We start from the raw sequence: 17,303 nt of genomic DNA, 5'->3' as shown, positions 1-17,303 counted from the left end.
GACTCACACTCATGGCAAATACCACTTTAGGTTTTACACTAATGAGAAACACAACTACATTACAAGCCAGGCTACATGGAGTCATGGCAAATAGTTTCCACCATTCAGCCCATTGGAAGTCCCAGCTTGCAGCGGCTTTCTTGTGTAACTGTGGCGTGCACATCCGTACAACACACACACACACACACACACACAGAATAATAATCATACATTTCATTAATGAATCAGTTTCCCCTCCTGCATACATGCAATTCATCGTGCAACACGCATGTTTCTCACAGGGCCTAAAACAAACCCTCTCGTGTGTGTGTGTCTGTGTGTGTGTGTGTATGTGTGTTTATTCTGAAGAGCACAGCTCCTTTTCGTAGTTGTAACACAACATGAGTGAGTTGCGTGAACACCACACTGTCTTCATGTGGAGGAAATATTCCACACGAGTGAAGGGGGGGTGGGGAGACAATGTGACGCTCCCGCTCCTCCTCGGAGAGGGGGAGGATCCGCTCCGGGTTTTGCAGCAGATCGTGTGGCTGGGTAAAATGGCTGTATGTAGCCGAGCCTCGTGTTGGTTGGGTTTTCTCGCTGCCGCTGCCCGGGCTCAGTAACACAACTCCCACAACAATTTCTGCCGCTGCCTCACGTATTGCATGGAGCCTCCATCATCTCTCTGACCCGTTTGCGGAGCCGGAACCGCGGGGATGGGCGCCGGATTCGGTCCGGTGTGAGGGGTGGGAATGAATCGGCACAAGGATAAATGGTTCTAAACAATTATTTATATTCAATGCGAGCTGGTGATTGTGACTGAGCGAGAGGGAGCGAGCGGTGGTGGGGGGTGTATATCATGGCCGCTCAGGTCGCCACTCTTAACACTAGCCCGCCTTCCGAACTCAAAAAGCCGGATCGGGACCCCAAGGAGGAGTCGGTACCGGGGGAGAAGCAGTCGGACAAAAAGCAGCCGGGCTTGGACAGCGGATCGCCGGGCCGGGGGGAGCTGCAGGACGGGGCCGAGGGTGGAAATGCAGGGGGAGGAGGGGAACCTGAGATGAAGAACGGGAATGGGAACCCGCCCAGGGCTAACAATAATAATCAGAATGACTCTGTTGGACCGGAGGGAAACAACCATCCCGGCTTGGTGCATCACCACGGAACCGCTTTCCCTCCACCTTCGTACGGATACAGCCAGCACTACGGTCGGACCCCTTTTCATCAACATGGCGGACAACAAAGCCCTGGCATGGCAGCTGCTGCGGGTCCGGTCGTGCAGTCGAGCAACATGATGGATCCGTATCAACCCAATTCCCACGAACATGGCTTTTCGAACCACCAGTTCAACAACTACAACCCATTCCCGAACAGGACTCCGTATCCCGGCCAGGCGTACGCCATGAACTCTCCGCGCAGCAGCCAGGCGCCGACAGCTGGTGGGCAGCCAGCTAAGCAGCAGCCACCGGCGGGAGGACCCACGGCGATGGCTGGATCTTACAGTAACCAGAGATATAACATTGGGAACCCGCAGCCCACGTCCACGCCGACCCTCAACAAGCTCCTGACCTCCCCCAGCTCGACGCGGGGCTATCCGAACTACCCGTCGGGCGACTACACTAGCCAGGACGGAGCTAGCAAGGGACCAGCGGACATGGGCAGCAGCGGTCAGTACGGAGGGAGCAACCCGGGCTGGCAACAAAGAGGCCACCTCCCGTCGCCCATGAGCCCGGGAAGTGCCGGGCAGCCGCTAGCTAGGAGCCAGGTAAAGTCCCATTCTTACAGGAACACGGTGCGAGCGTTAGCACGGCTGCCTTCCCTCCTCCTAGCTCGCTCGCAACGTAGCAGGCCAGCCATTGTCTGGTACTAGTTCGCAAAGACTCTAAAATGGCTGCCTCTGGTGTGTGTGTTTTTTCCCCTTTTACTTCAGACCGTAAAATAATGGTTGCTAGCCCGTCTTAATGGAAACAGCGGCACAATATGGCCGCTTGAGTCGGATATAAGTAGTTGAATCGATGTAAGGACGTTCCGGAGCCAACAAGGCCCGACTTTGAAAAGGGGCGAAAACCCTCCCGAGCAGCCACGGCTCGTCTCCCTGCTACAGCTTCAGCCCGTCTCGTTTCCACGGTGGATTTAAAGTCCGTCGTGTTTATGAATGTGTTGAAACGACTCGTGTGCACCCGGGACACCGTGTTCCCGCACATATTACATTAGGACCGAGGCTCGCATTTGTGTTGTTTTCACGCCGGATAAGCTGTAATTGTGTGGCCGTGACTGCTGCGTGTCGGATCAGCCTCTCGCCGTGTGTTTAAAGGCCCCGTGCAGGTCCACTTTAAACACCTCGAATGTGAAGATGCAATAGTGTTAAAAAATACTGTTGTGTTGGTGATCTTTTGCCCCCCACACACGTCCCCCCGGGGGTCGAGAGGCCGCCGGGCTTCCCTGTGCACGCTGCCCGGGTGCAGCCCGCTCGGCCCCATGCGAGCCAGAGGCTGCAGCCTGCAGATCGCAGTTTGCTCTGGGATTTGAATTGTGGAGGTAAAATCCTGCTGTCAAAGCCAGGAGATAGTTGGTCTTGGGTTGACATGCTAGCTGAGATCTGATTGGCTCCTCATCCGCTGCTCATGGCCATTTATAATTACATGTGATGCGAGGCAACAGTTGGTGATAAGAGCAAGCGGCATTAACTCATCACAGGGTCAGCGGAGGTATGGCTGCTCCCCTCCCTCGCACAGCTCCTCTTCACACCGCGGAATAAAACATGCTGCAGCTGGGATAAGGATGATGCATGGGTTTATTATTTTTGTTTGATCTTTTGACAATTTTCCTAGATTAATATAAATGCTATTATTTGGCCTATCCTCAGCTCGAGGTTAGACGTATGTGCTCACACGACAGAAGCAGCCTGCATCGTTTTTATGTGGTGTGTAGAGTCCTTTTTTCGTTTGTGCCATACAAATAAACACATGCAACAACACAAGTACAGTCATTCAATGTGTACAACATAATGGCGTATGACATCATCTGCTGTTCCATTTAGTTTTCTTGTTAGTGATTTACATACAACCTGATTTGTTATCTTTGATCAGGACCGTATAAACAAATCATTGACTAATAGTCGCTTTGTCTTTTTTCCGCACTGTAACGTGTAGCATGGAGTCAAAATGCAAAATGTGTACTCATCCCCTAAAGATGTGTGTGTGTGTGTGTGTTGCAGGCACACACACATACACACACACCTCTTGTGCCTGGCATGCCACACAAGTTTGACTGTGACTGCAAAGAATTCCCCCCCAATCATCCCCCCAAGCCAATCAGAAGGCAGTCCACCATCTCTCACCCACCAAGGGAGTTTCCTCTCTGTCTTATGCAGATTAGCCATGTGCTGCTCCTATTTATTTCACTTCATTATAGTGGATCTGGAAAATGTCACACAAGGCATTTTGCATTGTGTTTGTAAAAGGCTGTTGTGACACCGAGGAGCCTCCTCTCACCCAAAGTGCACCTGTGGAAATTCACTTGAGGGTATTTGTTACTAGATGTTCTTGTTGCTGAAATTATGATAAATGTCATATTTTTTAAGTGACTGATAGTTTTGGTGGAGGCGAGGTGATAATTGCATCCGAAATATAAGGTTCTAGTGTAGCAGCAAGTTCAAGACACTGATGAATTAGACACAGCGCCCATTTTTGCAGCAGTGTTTATACTAACTGTCGGGTCATAGAGCAAGTATGCTCATGTACATTTTTCACTCTCCGGTTGTTGTGAAAGTGCTTCCTTCATCTCTGATGTCATTCATCCAGAGCCAAACTGCCTTCTCTGGGGGAAAAGCTACTTGGACCAGGCTCAAAACAGGAGCACAGCTGGGATATGTTTAAGATTGGGCAGGCTGCCCTCCATTTGAAAGCAGATATATATAGCTCTGTTGACTTCCGCAACTATGGCAAAGCGAGGTGAAAAAAATCAGGGTAATGACCGTGGGAAATAAGGTGAAAAAAGGCACAGTTTCCCCATTCACTAAAGTTTGTTTTTACACGTTTAATTCTTCAACATACACACAGTAGCCAAATATTTTATAAACTTTGAAGAATACCCTGAGATATTATTCGTGGATATAAGTGTGAGTGAGGCTGCATGTAAGTTGTAGCACTTGATATTTAGACTTCTCCTAGAGTGTTTGCTTGTACTTAACTCATCTCCTCTGGTTCTTCCCTCATGCAGCCACCTGGTCCCATGGACCCAATGGGAAAGATGAGAGGCCAACTGTATGGAGCAGGTAGTCCATACGCTCAGCAGTCGCCACAGGGGCCTCCTACGGGTCCACAACAGGGGCCCGGTTACCCAGGCCAGGGCTATGGTCCTCCAGGTCCCCAGCGATACCCTGTGGGAATGCAAGGACGTTCACCTGGAGGCATGGGTACCATGCCATATGGTCCACAGGTATTTAACATAAATTCTCTTAGTCAGAAATAAGCTTGTGTGTTATTTTATATTTCAGTGTTTAAATCTTATATGTTTGTGTTCTCTGTTTAGATGGGATCATACGGACAGCAGGGACCAGGAGGCTATGGTGCTCAAGGCCAGGCACCGTACTATGGCCAGCCCGGACAGCCTCCTCATCCAAGCCAGCAGCAGACCCCCTACTCGCAGACCCCTCCGGGAACACCAGGTGGCCAGACACCCTACCCAGGGCAACCCCACCCTGCGCCAACTTCTGCTCCTCATACCCAGGGAGGACCGCCGTATCAGCAGCCCCACATGCCCCAACAGCCCCAGGGGCCACTGCCAGGCCCATCCCAAGGGCCCCCACAGTCTCAGCCACCCTACGCTCAGGCTTCAGCCCCACCGTCTGGCCAGTCTCCATACAACCAGCAGCAGGGCCCTCCAAGTCAGACCCAGCAGCAGCCAAGTTCCCAGGCTCCACCTGGATCACAGGGCCAGTCCAGCTACGCGGGATCCACACAGGGGCCTCAGCAGCCTCCCTCGCAGCAACAGCAGGCGCAGTCTCAGCCTCCACAGCAGCCACCGGGACACAGCCAACACCCACAGGGCCAGCCTGCAGCGTACCCTCAGAACCCGCAGCAGCAAGCACAACAGTCACCTTATCAGCGGTTTCCTCCTCCACAACAGCAGGTACTACCCCAGAGCTGGATCATGTTCATCTTACACAATTGTCTTTCTCTGTGTGTACACGCAGGCCTCTCTGTATCTCAGGCAGTACGCTTACGTACATGTGATGTTGTCTTTTAGGAGGTATCCCAGGATTCATTTCAGTCCAACACCCCTCCATCCACTCAGCCTAAATCTGGCCCAGAGGACAGTCAAGGCCGCCCCTCCAGTCTCCCGGTCAGTTATGCTTGTTACCAGTGCTAGAACATAAAAAAATCCCCTTTCACTCCGTGCTATTGCTTTTCACTACCCCTCTTGTTAGACTTTCTATTTGTGTCGTGTAGTTTTCATGACACAGGACCATATTCATTTGACTTCTTATCCAAAATATGTGATGCCTGTTAGATTTAAAAAACGCCCTCTGTGTTAGGTTGAATACCAGCTGCTCATGCTCTGAAAGCGTTCATTTAGCTTGAGTCGTGGCTGCGGCGCCGACCGTCCCCTGATGGTTTTAGATGTCGCGTGCGGCTGCATGTTGTCGAGAGGCAGCTGTGTGAGTGATGCGTGTGGAGGAAGGTGCTGTGTAAACCAGTAGATCTTAGGTGAATGCAGGAGTTTGTTTGTGTATTAAATCACATGGCGAGGCTGCTGCTACAAGCTGAGTCAGCTCGCATCCTACAAACCTTGGTTACCATGACAACCCTCTGCACTAATGTACACTCATTTTTTTTCAAAGGACAAAGGCCTCTGGGTCTGTGTATTTGTGTCACTTGAATCCTTAAAAGGAAGCTGATTCCAGCAAATCCATGCAGTAAACATGACCTTAGTAGTAATAGTTGTGATAAATCTGAAAACAGTGTGTTAAAATGCATAAGCTGCATCCTCTGAATCTATAATTAATATTCAAATTGTCTGTTATACCACATTTTGTTGACTCCACCTCTGCTTGTCCTCTTGTGTGTTTTCAGGACCTGTCTGGATCCATCGACGACCTGCCGACGGGTACAGAGGGCGCCCTGAGTCCCGTCGTGAGCACGTCCGGTGTGTCGAGCAGCCAGGGCGAGCAGAGCAACCCGGCTCAGTCGCCCTTCTCCCCTCACACGTCTCCCCACCTGCCAGGCATCCGCGGGCCTTCACCTTCCCCAGCTGGCTCCCCTGCCGGTGCCAGCACGCCCCGTACAGGACCGCTGTCACCCGCCAACATGCCAGGTGGGCCGATCCCTCACACAACGAGAGGAGGCATATGATCAGTCGTGGACCTCTGAGATTTCTCAGATGGTGATAGTGATGGATTCGGTTTGCATTTCAATGAGAAATGCACTTCATATCCACATACACTCTATCATGTTCTTGAATTTCATCCATATATTTAAGGAGAGGTCTTGTACAGTTATTCATTGCTGAAGATCTCAAAATATTAAGCACAGATTTAGTAGCACCACGCATAATGACACCATTCCTCAAAACTCAAGTCTGATATTTTTGGATTGCTCACATTTTAGTCGGGACAGGCTTCATTCACAAAACATACATTTGCAAGGACTGATCCAGTTGCTATGGCGGTGTTAAGATGTTAAGTTGGCTTTGAGAATAGGACAAGAGTGAAAGCTCAGATTAGTTTGACAAAAAACCCAAATGCTAACCACTACCATATTTGTGCTGCTTGTCCTGCTGCTGTGAATACATCTATCAAAAAAGTTAGCAGAAGTTTGAAGCTGTTATATCCTCACTTAATAGACAGAAAGGTGTTTTTGTCAAGTAATACCAGCTAACATCTTATTCAGAATATGATATACAATCTTATCTTCCAGGTTGCTACTAAATGCTCTTTTTGCATATACATCTTAATTGATAACTGCTCATTTGTCAATTTGTTATTGCTTATAAATGGAAAACTGCCTTTGTCTCTTGTCCAAATAACAGAGTTGGTTACTAAAAACCCATGTTGGCCTAAAACACAGTACTTTAACCCTTTTCGAGCTCCCATTAACTTAAGTTAAATATTATTTCTCAGTGACCCAGATGCCTCCCAGGCCGTCAAGTGTGCAGTCAGATGGGAGCCTCCATCCGGCAATGAGCCAGTCTCCTATGACCCAGGAACGAGGTATACTCATATGAATGCAAAGTGGTCACAGAGATTTAAATGTCTGTAGTCATGGCTGTGGCTTCACCGTTCCCCTCACGTTCCCTCTTTCAGGGTTTATGCAGAGAAACCCTCAGATGCCCCCATATGGCTCCCCCACGTCAGCCTCTGCCCTGTCGCCGCGGCAGTCCTCAGGGGGACAGGTTCATCCTGGGATGGCCCCATATCAGCAGAACAACTCTATGGGTGGCTACGGGCAGCAGGGGGGACAGTACGGCCCCCAAGGTGTGTACTTTTTAATCATCGCTGTAAAGATGGGACTTGTTTTCAATTTCTGCTATGCTGCTGTGAAAAGAAGAATTGTTTTGAATGGTGTTTTTGGTGATTTTACAAAAGTTTTCCACTTAATATACTAAGTTTGTAAAGTTTCCTAAGATCCACATTTACCTTTGAACAAACCCTTGGAGTATATGTCCGTGCCCAGTAGGAATACCATGCTACCGCTGGTCCCTCCCTCTGACTCTGTTGTGGCTATTTATAGCTGTGAGGCAGAGAGTCAGCTGACGTAGCAGTGCCTCCTGTCAGTAGAGCCGAGACTGTGACGAAGGCTTGTTGCTCAGGGTGCATAGCTCTCTCTGCTAACTCACTGTAGGGAAAAAACTCTGACGGAAAAGACTTTGTCATAGCTTTAACAAGTCACTTTCATGTCACGTTGAACACAAATAAACTTCTGTATTGCTAGAACCAAGTGATTATGTTAACAGTTCTTTCTTGTAATGTCATATCTAGGTTATCCCCGTCAACCTGGCTATGGCAACATGCCCAACGCCAACTATGCCGGGCCGGGCATGGGTCCAATAAACCCAATGGCAGGACAAAGTGGGGGTCCACCATATGCTGGAATACCTCCAGGAAGGATGCCACCGAATCAAATGGGGGCACGGCCCTATGGACCCAACATGGGTCCCAACATGGGCCCTAACATGGGTCCCAACATGGGTCCCAACATGGGTCCCAACATGGGTCCCAACATGGGCCCTAACATGGGTCCTAACATGGGTCCTAACATGGGGCCCAACATGGGTCCAAACATGCCTCCCAACATGGTAAACATGCCACCCCAGGTAGCCTCAGGAATGTGTCCACCTCCTGGCATGAACAGAAAGCCGCAAGACCCAGCAGCCATGCAGCACCCGGCCGCCAACTCCATGCATAACAGGTGGGTTTATTTTTGGACCCTCTAGTTCCTATGTTTATTTACCTCACACAATATTTCTGACTGACTTCTCTCTCAAGATTTAATATAAGATGGCTGTTCCATACTCTGTCACTGTTGGCTAAACTAGATTCGCATATTCTCTCCTCCATCCAGGATGCCTGGTTACCCCAACATGTCTCCAGGCATGATGGGGTCCGGACCACCTTATGGCCCTCCTATGAACAACATGCCTGGAATGATGAACACACCAGGCGGCTCACCTTATCCAATGGGTCCAAACCTGGCCAATAACTCAAGTGGTAAGTTGCCCATAGATTTCTTCACCAAGCCTTGTTCTCCTTTTGTAATGTAGCGTTTTCAATGCAATTTCTAACCCCCAACCTTGTGTCTAGGTATGGCCCCGAGTCCAGAGATGAACAATAAGATGAATAACAAAGTAGATGGGACTCCAACACCCAAGCCAGAACCTAAATCTAAGGTAACCTGTTGATTATATTGTTTTCTTATTTTTAGGAATAAGAATTTTTAAGAAGCGTTACCTCCTCAAACGTCTTGGTGCCTCTTTTATTGTTATCCACTCTGTTTTAAAATTGCCTTCTCATTTCTTTTACACAAAACAGAAGTCCAATTCCTCCACCACAACCAACGAAAAGATAACACGACTGTACGAGTTAGGACCCGAGCCCGAGAGAAAGATTTGGGTTGATCGTTACTTGGCCTTCATTGAAGAGAAAGCCATGCCCATGACCAACCTGCCTGCTGTGGGACGCAAACCCCTTGACCTCTTCCGGCTGTATATGTCGGTTAAGGAGATAGGAAGCATGGCCCAGGTTAGCATTGCAAATATATACGGCGAATCAATTCCCCAGTATGTTTATTTCTTGACTTTGTCTTTATTTGGTCTTTTCTAATGACGTCTCATTGTGTGTCTCAGGTGAGTAAGAATAAGAAGTGGCGTGATCTGGCCACTTCCCTGAATGTGGGTACGTCAAGCAGTGCTGCCAGTTCTTTGAAGAAACAGTACATCCAGTGTCTGTACGCCTTTGAGTGCAAAGTGGAGCGTGGTGAGGACCCTCCTCCTGAGATTTTTACAGACAACAAAAAGAACCAGACCGCTAAGGTCCAGCCACCGTCTCCAGGTGAGAGCCATACCAATTATTATTTTTTACCGATGAACCCACATTTTTGCACAGATCTCACTCAGGAAACCTCATATGCCTGAACAATAAAAATACATAACCAAATGTGTTTGAGTGTCATGGAAGTCATGAGCCATGTCTTTCTGCTCCTCCTTTATTCCAAACTGAAGCGTCCCTCTGCTCCACAGCTGGGTCAGGTTCTCTGCAGGGTCCCCAGACGCCCCAGTCCACCAGCAGCTCCATGGCCGAGGGGGGAGACTTGAAACCCCCCACCCCGGCCTCCACCCCTCACACCCAGATGCCCCCCATGCCACCCGTGTCCAGGTGAGTCCTGTTGAAGATTTTACCAGTCAATTTGACCATCTGAAAGAAATTATTATAAGAAACTAATTTCCATCTGCTTTTCTTTCCATCTCTCCCGCCTGCGCCTATTCCCCCCCCCCCCACTCAACCTTGCTTCCCCTCTAGGAGCAGCGTTAACCTGCAGGACCCCTTCTCCGAAGGAAATGACCCCGCTTTCCCGAGGAAGAACATGACGCCCAACTCAGCCTATCAGTCCGGCATGAACACACCAGACATGCAGGGGCGCATGGGAACCTACGAACCCAACAAGGACCCCTTTGGTAACATGCGAAAAGGTGGGCACACTGAACGGGCTACAGACGAATAGATCATGATGTCCTAAAAGCTAAAATGCCTCCATAATTACCCACTTAGCTAATCCCTCCCAAATTGGCTCTAATTGTGAATGTATTTGCAGTCGGGGAGCAGTTTTTACCTGCTAGCCAGGGCCCTAACAGCGGGGTGGGTGACCAGCAGCAGCAACCACCACAACAGCAACAGCAGCAGCCTCCATTCAACAGAGGACCACCTGGGGCAATGGGCTCGATGCCAATGGGGCCCAGACAACAGTATCCTTATGGACCAGGCTACGACAGGAGGTAAGGGTTATTGAATGGAAGGTCATTTTACACTAGTGATTCTAACAAGGAGATGTTTCTATGATCACACAAACCCTAAAGTTCCTCTGCAGGTCAGAAAAATATGTAGAATTATTGGCATAGAATTACAAGAAATAAGAAATCAAATTAGATTTGTTTTACCTGTTTGTCTATGACAGGTAAATCTATGATTTGAGGGAGTGATTTAATGCCATGAGAAATTCAGAGACACATCTGAAAATGTATAATTTATGAGAGTGACGATGTGATTGGACCATGAATTGGTCATTTTATTGTTTGTTCATGAAATACTTTTCCATCATGAAACCCGCTGTTTCATTTTTATTCGTCTTAATCTTTAATGCATGATTCATTATGATTTGTTGCTCACTGATACTGACATTTTGTGTGTTAGGAGAAGGGTTGTGTATTGGATATGCGTGGGTCTAAGAAATGTGTTAAACAAGATTATAAATTACAAATTAAGTCTGAGTCTAAAATTTCAATTCAGAATAGCTGAGTGATTGTGATTTAATTTGGTTATTCAAGACACTGAAAAACCATTGTTTTTATCTATTACAGTTTTGTGTGATGTTATTCCAAGTGTCACAATTCAACCCTTTTTTTGCACAGTAAATTGTTAAACTCTTTAAGTCACTCGTGTCCGTATTTTACCATCATACACTGTTCAAAAAAAGTCATCAGAGAGCCACTTGTCCATCTGTGACATGTCAGACTTTTAGCAGTCCGATTGAGGCTGATTACATTTTAACATAAGTATTTATAATGTAGCTGTGATTTGAACAATTATCGCATTAGTTTTTAAAAAATCCGTAGCATCATTTGTCTGACTGAGTGAAAGAATATCTGGAAAAAAACACGCCATGCCTATTTTTTCCAGATCCGAGCAGGGAATAGGCCCAGAGGGCAACATGGTATCGGGAGCTCCTCAGCCAAACCCTATGATGCCTGCCAATGCCGAGGCAGGGATGTATTCGCCAAATCGCTTCCCACCACAGCAGCCACGGTCAGTTCACATTTACTATATAGCTGTACCTGTATTCTTATGGTTTAAAGCTACTGTCAGACTGATCCATCCTCAAGTAAAACAAAAAACTGTTGAAATCTTTCATAATGCTGGAAAGTGTGAGATTATTCTGTGTTACAAGGATTTTTTTTTTTTTTTCCATTTGTACAGTTTAAATTTACAATATTTTCAAACAGTTTGAGCTTTTTGAATGTGGTTCTGTTTGTAAAAGAGAGTTGCATTTATTAAAATGTTCTTTAAATTTAATTCTTTCCATATCTTTATATACTTTTAAATAGTACAGTTAACAGAACTTGTTAAGTGTTTATATTCATCAACTGCATTTTTAAATGAACAAATTAATCATATTGATAAAACTAATGATTAAGTATAATTGAGGATGAAGCTGAAAGCACTAAACTAAAAGCATCCATTGCAACTACAGGTTTTTGTGGTCATAAATTATAAATGATAATGTACCATAATGCATGTGTGTGTCTTATTGAGACTGACTGGACATAATGTTTGCAGGCATGATTCCTATGGTAATCAGTATTCTGGACAAGGAACGCCCCCTAGCGGCTCCTTCCCAAATCAGCAGCCTGGAATGTATCCACAACAACAGGTAATGATCATTTGCAATACACTAACTCTCTATACACTGGCTAAAATGTGTTGCTACTTTGATGAGGCTACTATCATTTTGAATTTAGTTTTTTTTGAGCAGGAAAATGTTTTATGATTATTTATTTTTTTGACAACATTTCTACTAAAATTGCTGTTATTAATTGTGAATCTGTGTGCCTTCTGTTCAGAGTTACAAGCGTCCTGTGGAGGGCGGTTACCCTCCATCCAAACGTCATGAGGCTGAGTACAGTGGGCCTTTCCCTGGTGGACAACAACCAACGCAGCAGCAGCAAGGAGGCTCCTCTGCACCCTCTTCAGGACAGCAGGAGTCGTACAATCAGTTCAGCGGCAGTGGGCCCTTCCCTGGCCCTGATCGCCGTCCACCTGGCCCAGGCAATCAGTTCCCATTCCCCTTTGGTCGTGAACGGATGCAGGGAGCGACAGGGCCCAACGCTCAGCCCAACATGCCCCCTCAGATGATGCAGTCAGGCCCTGAGGGTCCTCAGGGAGGCATGTGGCAAGGACCGCGAGACATGAACTATCAGAACTACCCTAGCCGGCAAGGTGGCCCCGGGGGCCCACCCCAGGGGCCTGGTTACCCTGGCATGACCCGCCCTGAGGAGATGATGTCATCAGAACAGCGCATGAATCATGACGGCCAGTGGGGGGGTCAGATGGGCCCAAGGCAGCCTCCCTATGGTCCAGCAGGGCCCGGCCAGCCCATGCCTCGCTCAGTACAGTCTAACTACCAGCCGCCTCAGGGTGTGCAGAACCACATTCCACAGGTGTCCAGCCCGGCCTCCATGCCTCGCCCGATGGAGAGCAGGACCTCACCGAGTAAATCTCCCTACATGCACGGAGTTATGAAGATGCAGAAGGCTGGACCCCCAGTGCCTGCATCTCACATAGTGCCCCCTCCGCTGCAGTCGCCTCTAATAAGGCGAGACATGCCTTTCCCCCCAGGATCTATAGAAGCTACGCATCCGGTCCTGAAACCACGTCGGAGACTCACCATGAAAGATATCGGTATGACTCTAGATAACAAATGGCGAAACCATGTTTTGATGTTGACATTTTTTAAGATTAACATCTGTCAACGTTTTGTGAAGTTGTTGCTCAAACAGGACTAATTGTTTTTGTGTCTTGTCTCCACAGGAACGCCAGAGGCCTGGAGAGTCATGATGTCATTAAAGTCTGGTCTATTGGCTGAGAGCACGTGGGCCTTAGACACCATCAACATTCTCCTTTATGACGACGGCAGTATTTCCACCTTCGATCTGAACATGGTGAGTTTGGATTTTGACATTGAGTCTTTAATGATATTACAATATGCATTGTGAGCATGTCTAATATTTTTATTTATTTATGCTCTTTCTTCAGCTGCCTGGGATGCTGGAGTTGGTGGTTGAGTATTTCAGACGCTGCCTAATTGAAATCTTTGGCATTCTGCGGGAGTATGAGGTCGGAGATCTTGGCCAGAGGACACTTATTGATCCTGATGCCTTGAAACAAGATTGGGACAGCATGGACGAAGAGGAGCCACCGGCTGAGGACATGGAACAAGACGACGAGGAAGACGAAGAAGAGGAGGAGCAAGAAACAGACGGGCCAGCTCCAGTAAAAGAGGAGGAAGTGCCAGAGCAGTGCAGCAAATCTCGGGGTAAAGATGATAAGACGGAAGATGAGGAGAAGAAGAGCAAGGGTTCTTCATCTGAACAGACAAGCTCACTCCAATCGTTACCTGCCCAGGAGAGACCCAAACAGTCCAGCAAGTTTGACAAATATCCCGTAAAGGTGGTTCGAAAGAAAGACCTGTTTGCTGCTGGCCAGTCCAATAATCACGGCAAACTGCAGGAGTTTGACAGTGGGCTACTCCACTGGAGTGCTGGAGGGGGGGACTCAACAGACCACATCCAGACCCACTTTGAACCACGCAAAGACTTCTTGGAGCCTCGAGTGCGAATGCCCGTGCCCCAGGTTTTACTGAAGAGACGAATTCCAGAAGAAGACCTGCAGGACATCTGGTTACCAAATGAGGAGGAGAAGAGGAAGCCTCAAGATGATGAGGAAAAGCCTCAAGAGTCATCTTCCTCAGAGAAAGCAGCCGTCTCGGAGAAGGCTAGCCCCTCACCCAGCAGTGAGGAGGAGAGGAAAACACAGTCTGAAGCAGAGACGGTTGAGGAAGAAGCTGCAAGTCTCCTGGATCTGAACAGACCCTTCCTCTCCTCCAGCTTTGTTTTAACCCAGCGGTCGAAGCAGACTGGTGCCATCTTGGAGGACGAGCCTCACAGTAAAGACGAGGGGCCGCTCATTGCACTGGCTAACTGGCAGGATTCTTTAGCCCGCCGTTGCGTTTGCATCTCCAATATTGTCCGCAGTCTCTCCTTTGTGCCAGGCAATGACCACGAGATGTCCAAACACCCAGGGCTGCTGCTGCTGCTAGGTCGCTTGATCCTGCTCCACCACAGGCACCCCGAACGCAAACAGGCCCCTCTCACTTACGAGAAAGACGAGGATTCAGAAGAGGGAATGGGCCAAAGGGATGAGTGGTGGTGGGACTGTTTGGAGCTCCTGAGGGAGAACACGCTGGTCACTTTGTCAAACATCTCAGGCCAGCTGGACCTCTCCATCTACCCCGAGAGCATCTGCTTGCCCCTGTTGGATGGTCTTCTCCATTGGGCTGTGTGCCCCTCAGCAGAAGCCCAGGACCCCTTCCCAACGTTGGGCCCACACAGTGCTTTGTCACCTCAGAGACTGGTCCTGGAGACGCTAAGCAAATTAAGTATCCAAGACAACAATGTGGACCTCATCTTGGCTACTCCACCCTTCAGCCGGTTAGAAAAGCTCTACGGAAACCTGGTGCGGCTGATTGGAGACAGAAAGGTTGCAGTCTGCAGGGAGATGGCCGTGGTCCTCCTGGCCAACCTTGCCCAGGGCGATACTATGGCAGCCCGAGCAATTGCTGTTCAGAAGGGTAGTGTGGGCACCCTGCTGGGTTTCCTGGAGGATAGTCTGGCTGCCACTCAGCTTCAGCAGAGCCAGAGCTCACTACTACACCTGCAGGGGATGCACTTCGAACCCACAAGCCCGGACATGATGCGGCGAGCTGCCCGGGCGCTGCACGCCTTAGCCAAGGTGGAGGAGAACCATTCAGAGTTCACACTACACGAGTCCCGACTCCTCGACCTTTCAGTGTCTCCCCTAATGAACTCGCTGGTTTCTCATGTTATCTGTGATGTACTCTTTTTGATTGGCCAGTCATGACAGCTGTAGGGAGCCGTGGCTCCTCGTTTTTGGGGGGTTTCTCCCCTATCCCCTCTTCCCTGGTAACCTGGCTTGTGTGTGTAACAGGGCAAGGAAAGTTCAAGTGACTGTCTTTAATTTATGAAAATCCTTCAGATTCCATTCTCTGAGCCCTCCCCAGGCCGTCCTTGCTCGAGGAGGATAATCACAGAGCTGTGGTGGATTACAAACCAGAGAGATGCCCACAAAGGGACACTACTTGCAACACGAATGCCAACTGGATGACATGGAGCAGAGCACCGCGGTCGGGAGACTGTTCTGCACTTGGGGGAAAGAACTTTTTAATAAAGATAAATAAATGAATAAATAAATAGCTGAAAAACAAAAACTGTAACCAAAGTTGCTGTCTCGTTTACAGTGAGTTTTGGAGACACAGTGTGCCCTAGCTCTCGCCTCGGGGCACAGAGAGTCTAACTGGTTGACGTTCAGAGGTGAAGCAGACTGACAAGTGGCCTACTGGTTATAGTTGCTGTAGTTGGATTTTCACCAGTCAGTCCGGCAGCAGACAAAGTGCTGTCAGTAGACACCTTCACCAGGGAGGCCTGTGCAGTGTGCAGTAGATTGTAGGACATTTTCTGTACCATACTGCTCTTGAGTGTAAGCATTCTGTACCACACGTTTCACACAGAAGCTGACGATGCAGCTCTTCTAGAGTTTTGAGGTCATTTTAGTTTGGTGTTAAACAGAAAATGGCTTTCTTCCCCAAAGTATCAAGAACCTACAACACCCTTACCTCCTCTTATCCCTTGATTGTATGAATACCCTTATGAAAAGAAATCACCTCTTAGGACTGGTTTTAAACTTCAAATACAGCTTTGCTGTGGTGTATATATAATGTTGTACATTACACTTCCTTTCTCTGTGTCTGTCTGTGTCACTATTCTCACACTTGTTTTTGGTGAGGGATGGAGGCTGACTTGTGAGTTTGGTCCGTGACCTCCAGTCCCTGCCAATTTAGACCCACTCCTCTGGTCTCTCCACAGCTCTAGTACGGCAGACACGGCTCGACCCTGTTATCTCCTGGTACAACAGAAATAAACTAGATGAAGTACACATTGACAACTTTTCTCCGATCATGGATTCTGCATATTTGTATTTCAGACTATGTAGCTAAGACAACATGTAAATTCCTCCCTTTCCCTTTTTTGGCTCAACGAATATCATTTATTCAGTATGAAATCTTTATACTATATGTTCCACGTGGTAAGAATAAATGTACATTAAATCTTCGTAAGCTGTTTGATGGTTTTGTTCTTCTGGAATAATAATCTTAAGCTTCTGGACAAACAAATCAACAAACATGAGAAATCACGGATCAGAAAAACATCCTGAAATAAGAGTCTTCACCTCAGTGCTCAGGAAAGTTGTGGACTCATCTGTAAATATGTAACAGTTTGTATTTACCTTGTTACAGTTTCTGTTCTAGTAAAATAACTATAAATCCAAGAAGCACTACAGACTTCAGTGACCTATCTTTCAAAAACAGACTAGGTAAAGAATTGCTTGCAGCAGCACAGCACATATGACAGATTGATGTATTCATGAAGTAATTCATCCGAACATACAACATCACATCTTAACAGTTTCAGCTAATATCTACATCAGGGGACAAATGAAAAAGAACCACTGAGAAACCACTCCATATCAACAGACATTGATATACTGTCCATCATATATACTCACAAAACACTGAGTAACATCACTGGAAAATGTAAATTTGCCTCAAATTCGAACCAGTCTGAAAACAATTCCCCTTTTTATAATGGTCGTCTTTCCACCGATTGAAAGCCTGTACATGAGACGGCCTGCAGCGCCACCTGCTGGACATAAAATAATACTGCATCCATATAACGTTAAAATGTGGTCAGAGGGTGGC

At 47.8% G+C, this 17,303-nt stretch overlaps 1 protein-coding gene across 4 annotated transcripts; it reads left to right on the top strand.

Annotated features, from left to right (window-relative positions):
• Positions 1-555: 555 nt before the first annotated feature.
• On the top strand, positions 556-16,876 carry arid1aa (AT-rich interaction domain 1Aa). Of its 4 annotated transcripts, none has more exons than XM_061080605.1 (20): positions 556-1,744; positions 4,201-4,419; positions 4,513-5,112; positions 5,230-5,325; positions 6,057-6,297; positions 7,103-7,192; positions 7,286-7,456; positions 7,961-8,390; positions 8,544-8,689; positions 8,783-8,868; positions 9,011-9,220; positions 9,325-9,529; positions 9,718-9,853; positions 9,998-10,167; positions 10,290-10,470; positions 11,372-11,497; positions 12,029-12,122; positions 12,313-13,150; positions 13,280-13,410; positions 13,505-16,876. In XM_061080605.1, the coding sequence occupies exons 1-20, from the start codon at positions 839-841 to the stop codon at positions 15,386-15,388; spliced, it is 6,960 nt and encodes a 2,319-aa protein (XP_060936588.1). In that variant the 5' UTR covers positions 556-838; the 3' UTR covers positions 15,389-16,876. The 4 variants fall into 4 exon arrangements, with proteins under 4 accessions (XP_060936588.1, XP_060936587.1, XP_060936586.1 ...); XM_061080604.1 differs by having other exon boundaries at positions 9,700-9,853; positions 10,004-10,167; XM_061080603.1 differs by having other exon boundaries at positions 9,700-9,853.
• Positions 16,877-17,303: the final 427 nt, after the last annotated feature.

Source organism: Limanda limanda, chromosome 11 (assembly GCF_963576545.1).
Source record: "Limanda limanda chromosome 11, fLimLim1.1, whole genome shotgun sequence".
Lineage (NCBI taxonomy): Eukaryota > Metazoa > Chordata > Actinopteri > Pleuronectiformes > Pleuronectidae > Limanda > Limanda limanda.
The sequence above is the reverse complement of the archived record's forward strand: the minus strand, read 5'-3'. Positions and strand labels throughout refer to the sequence as shown.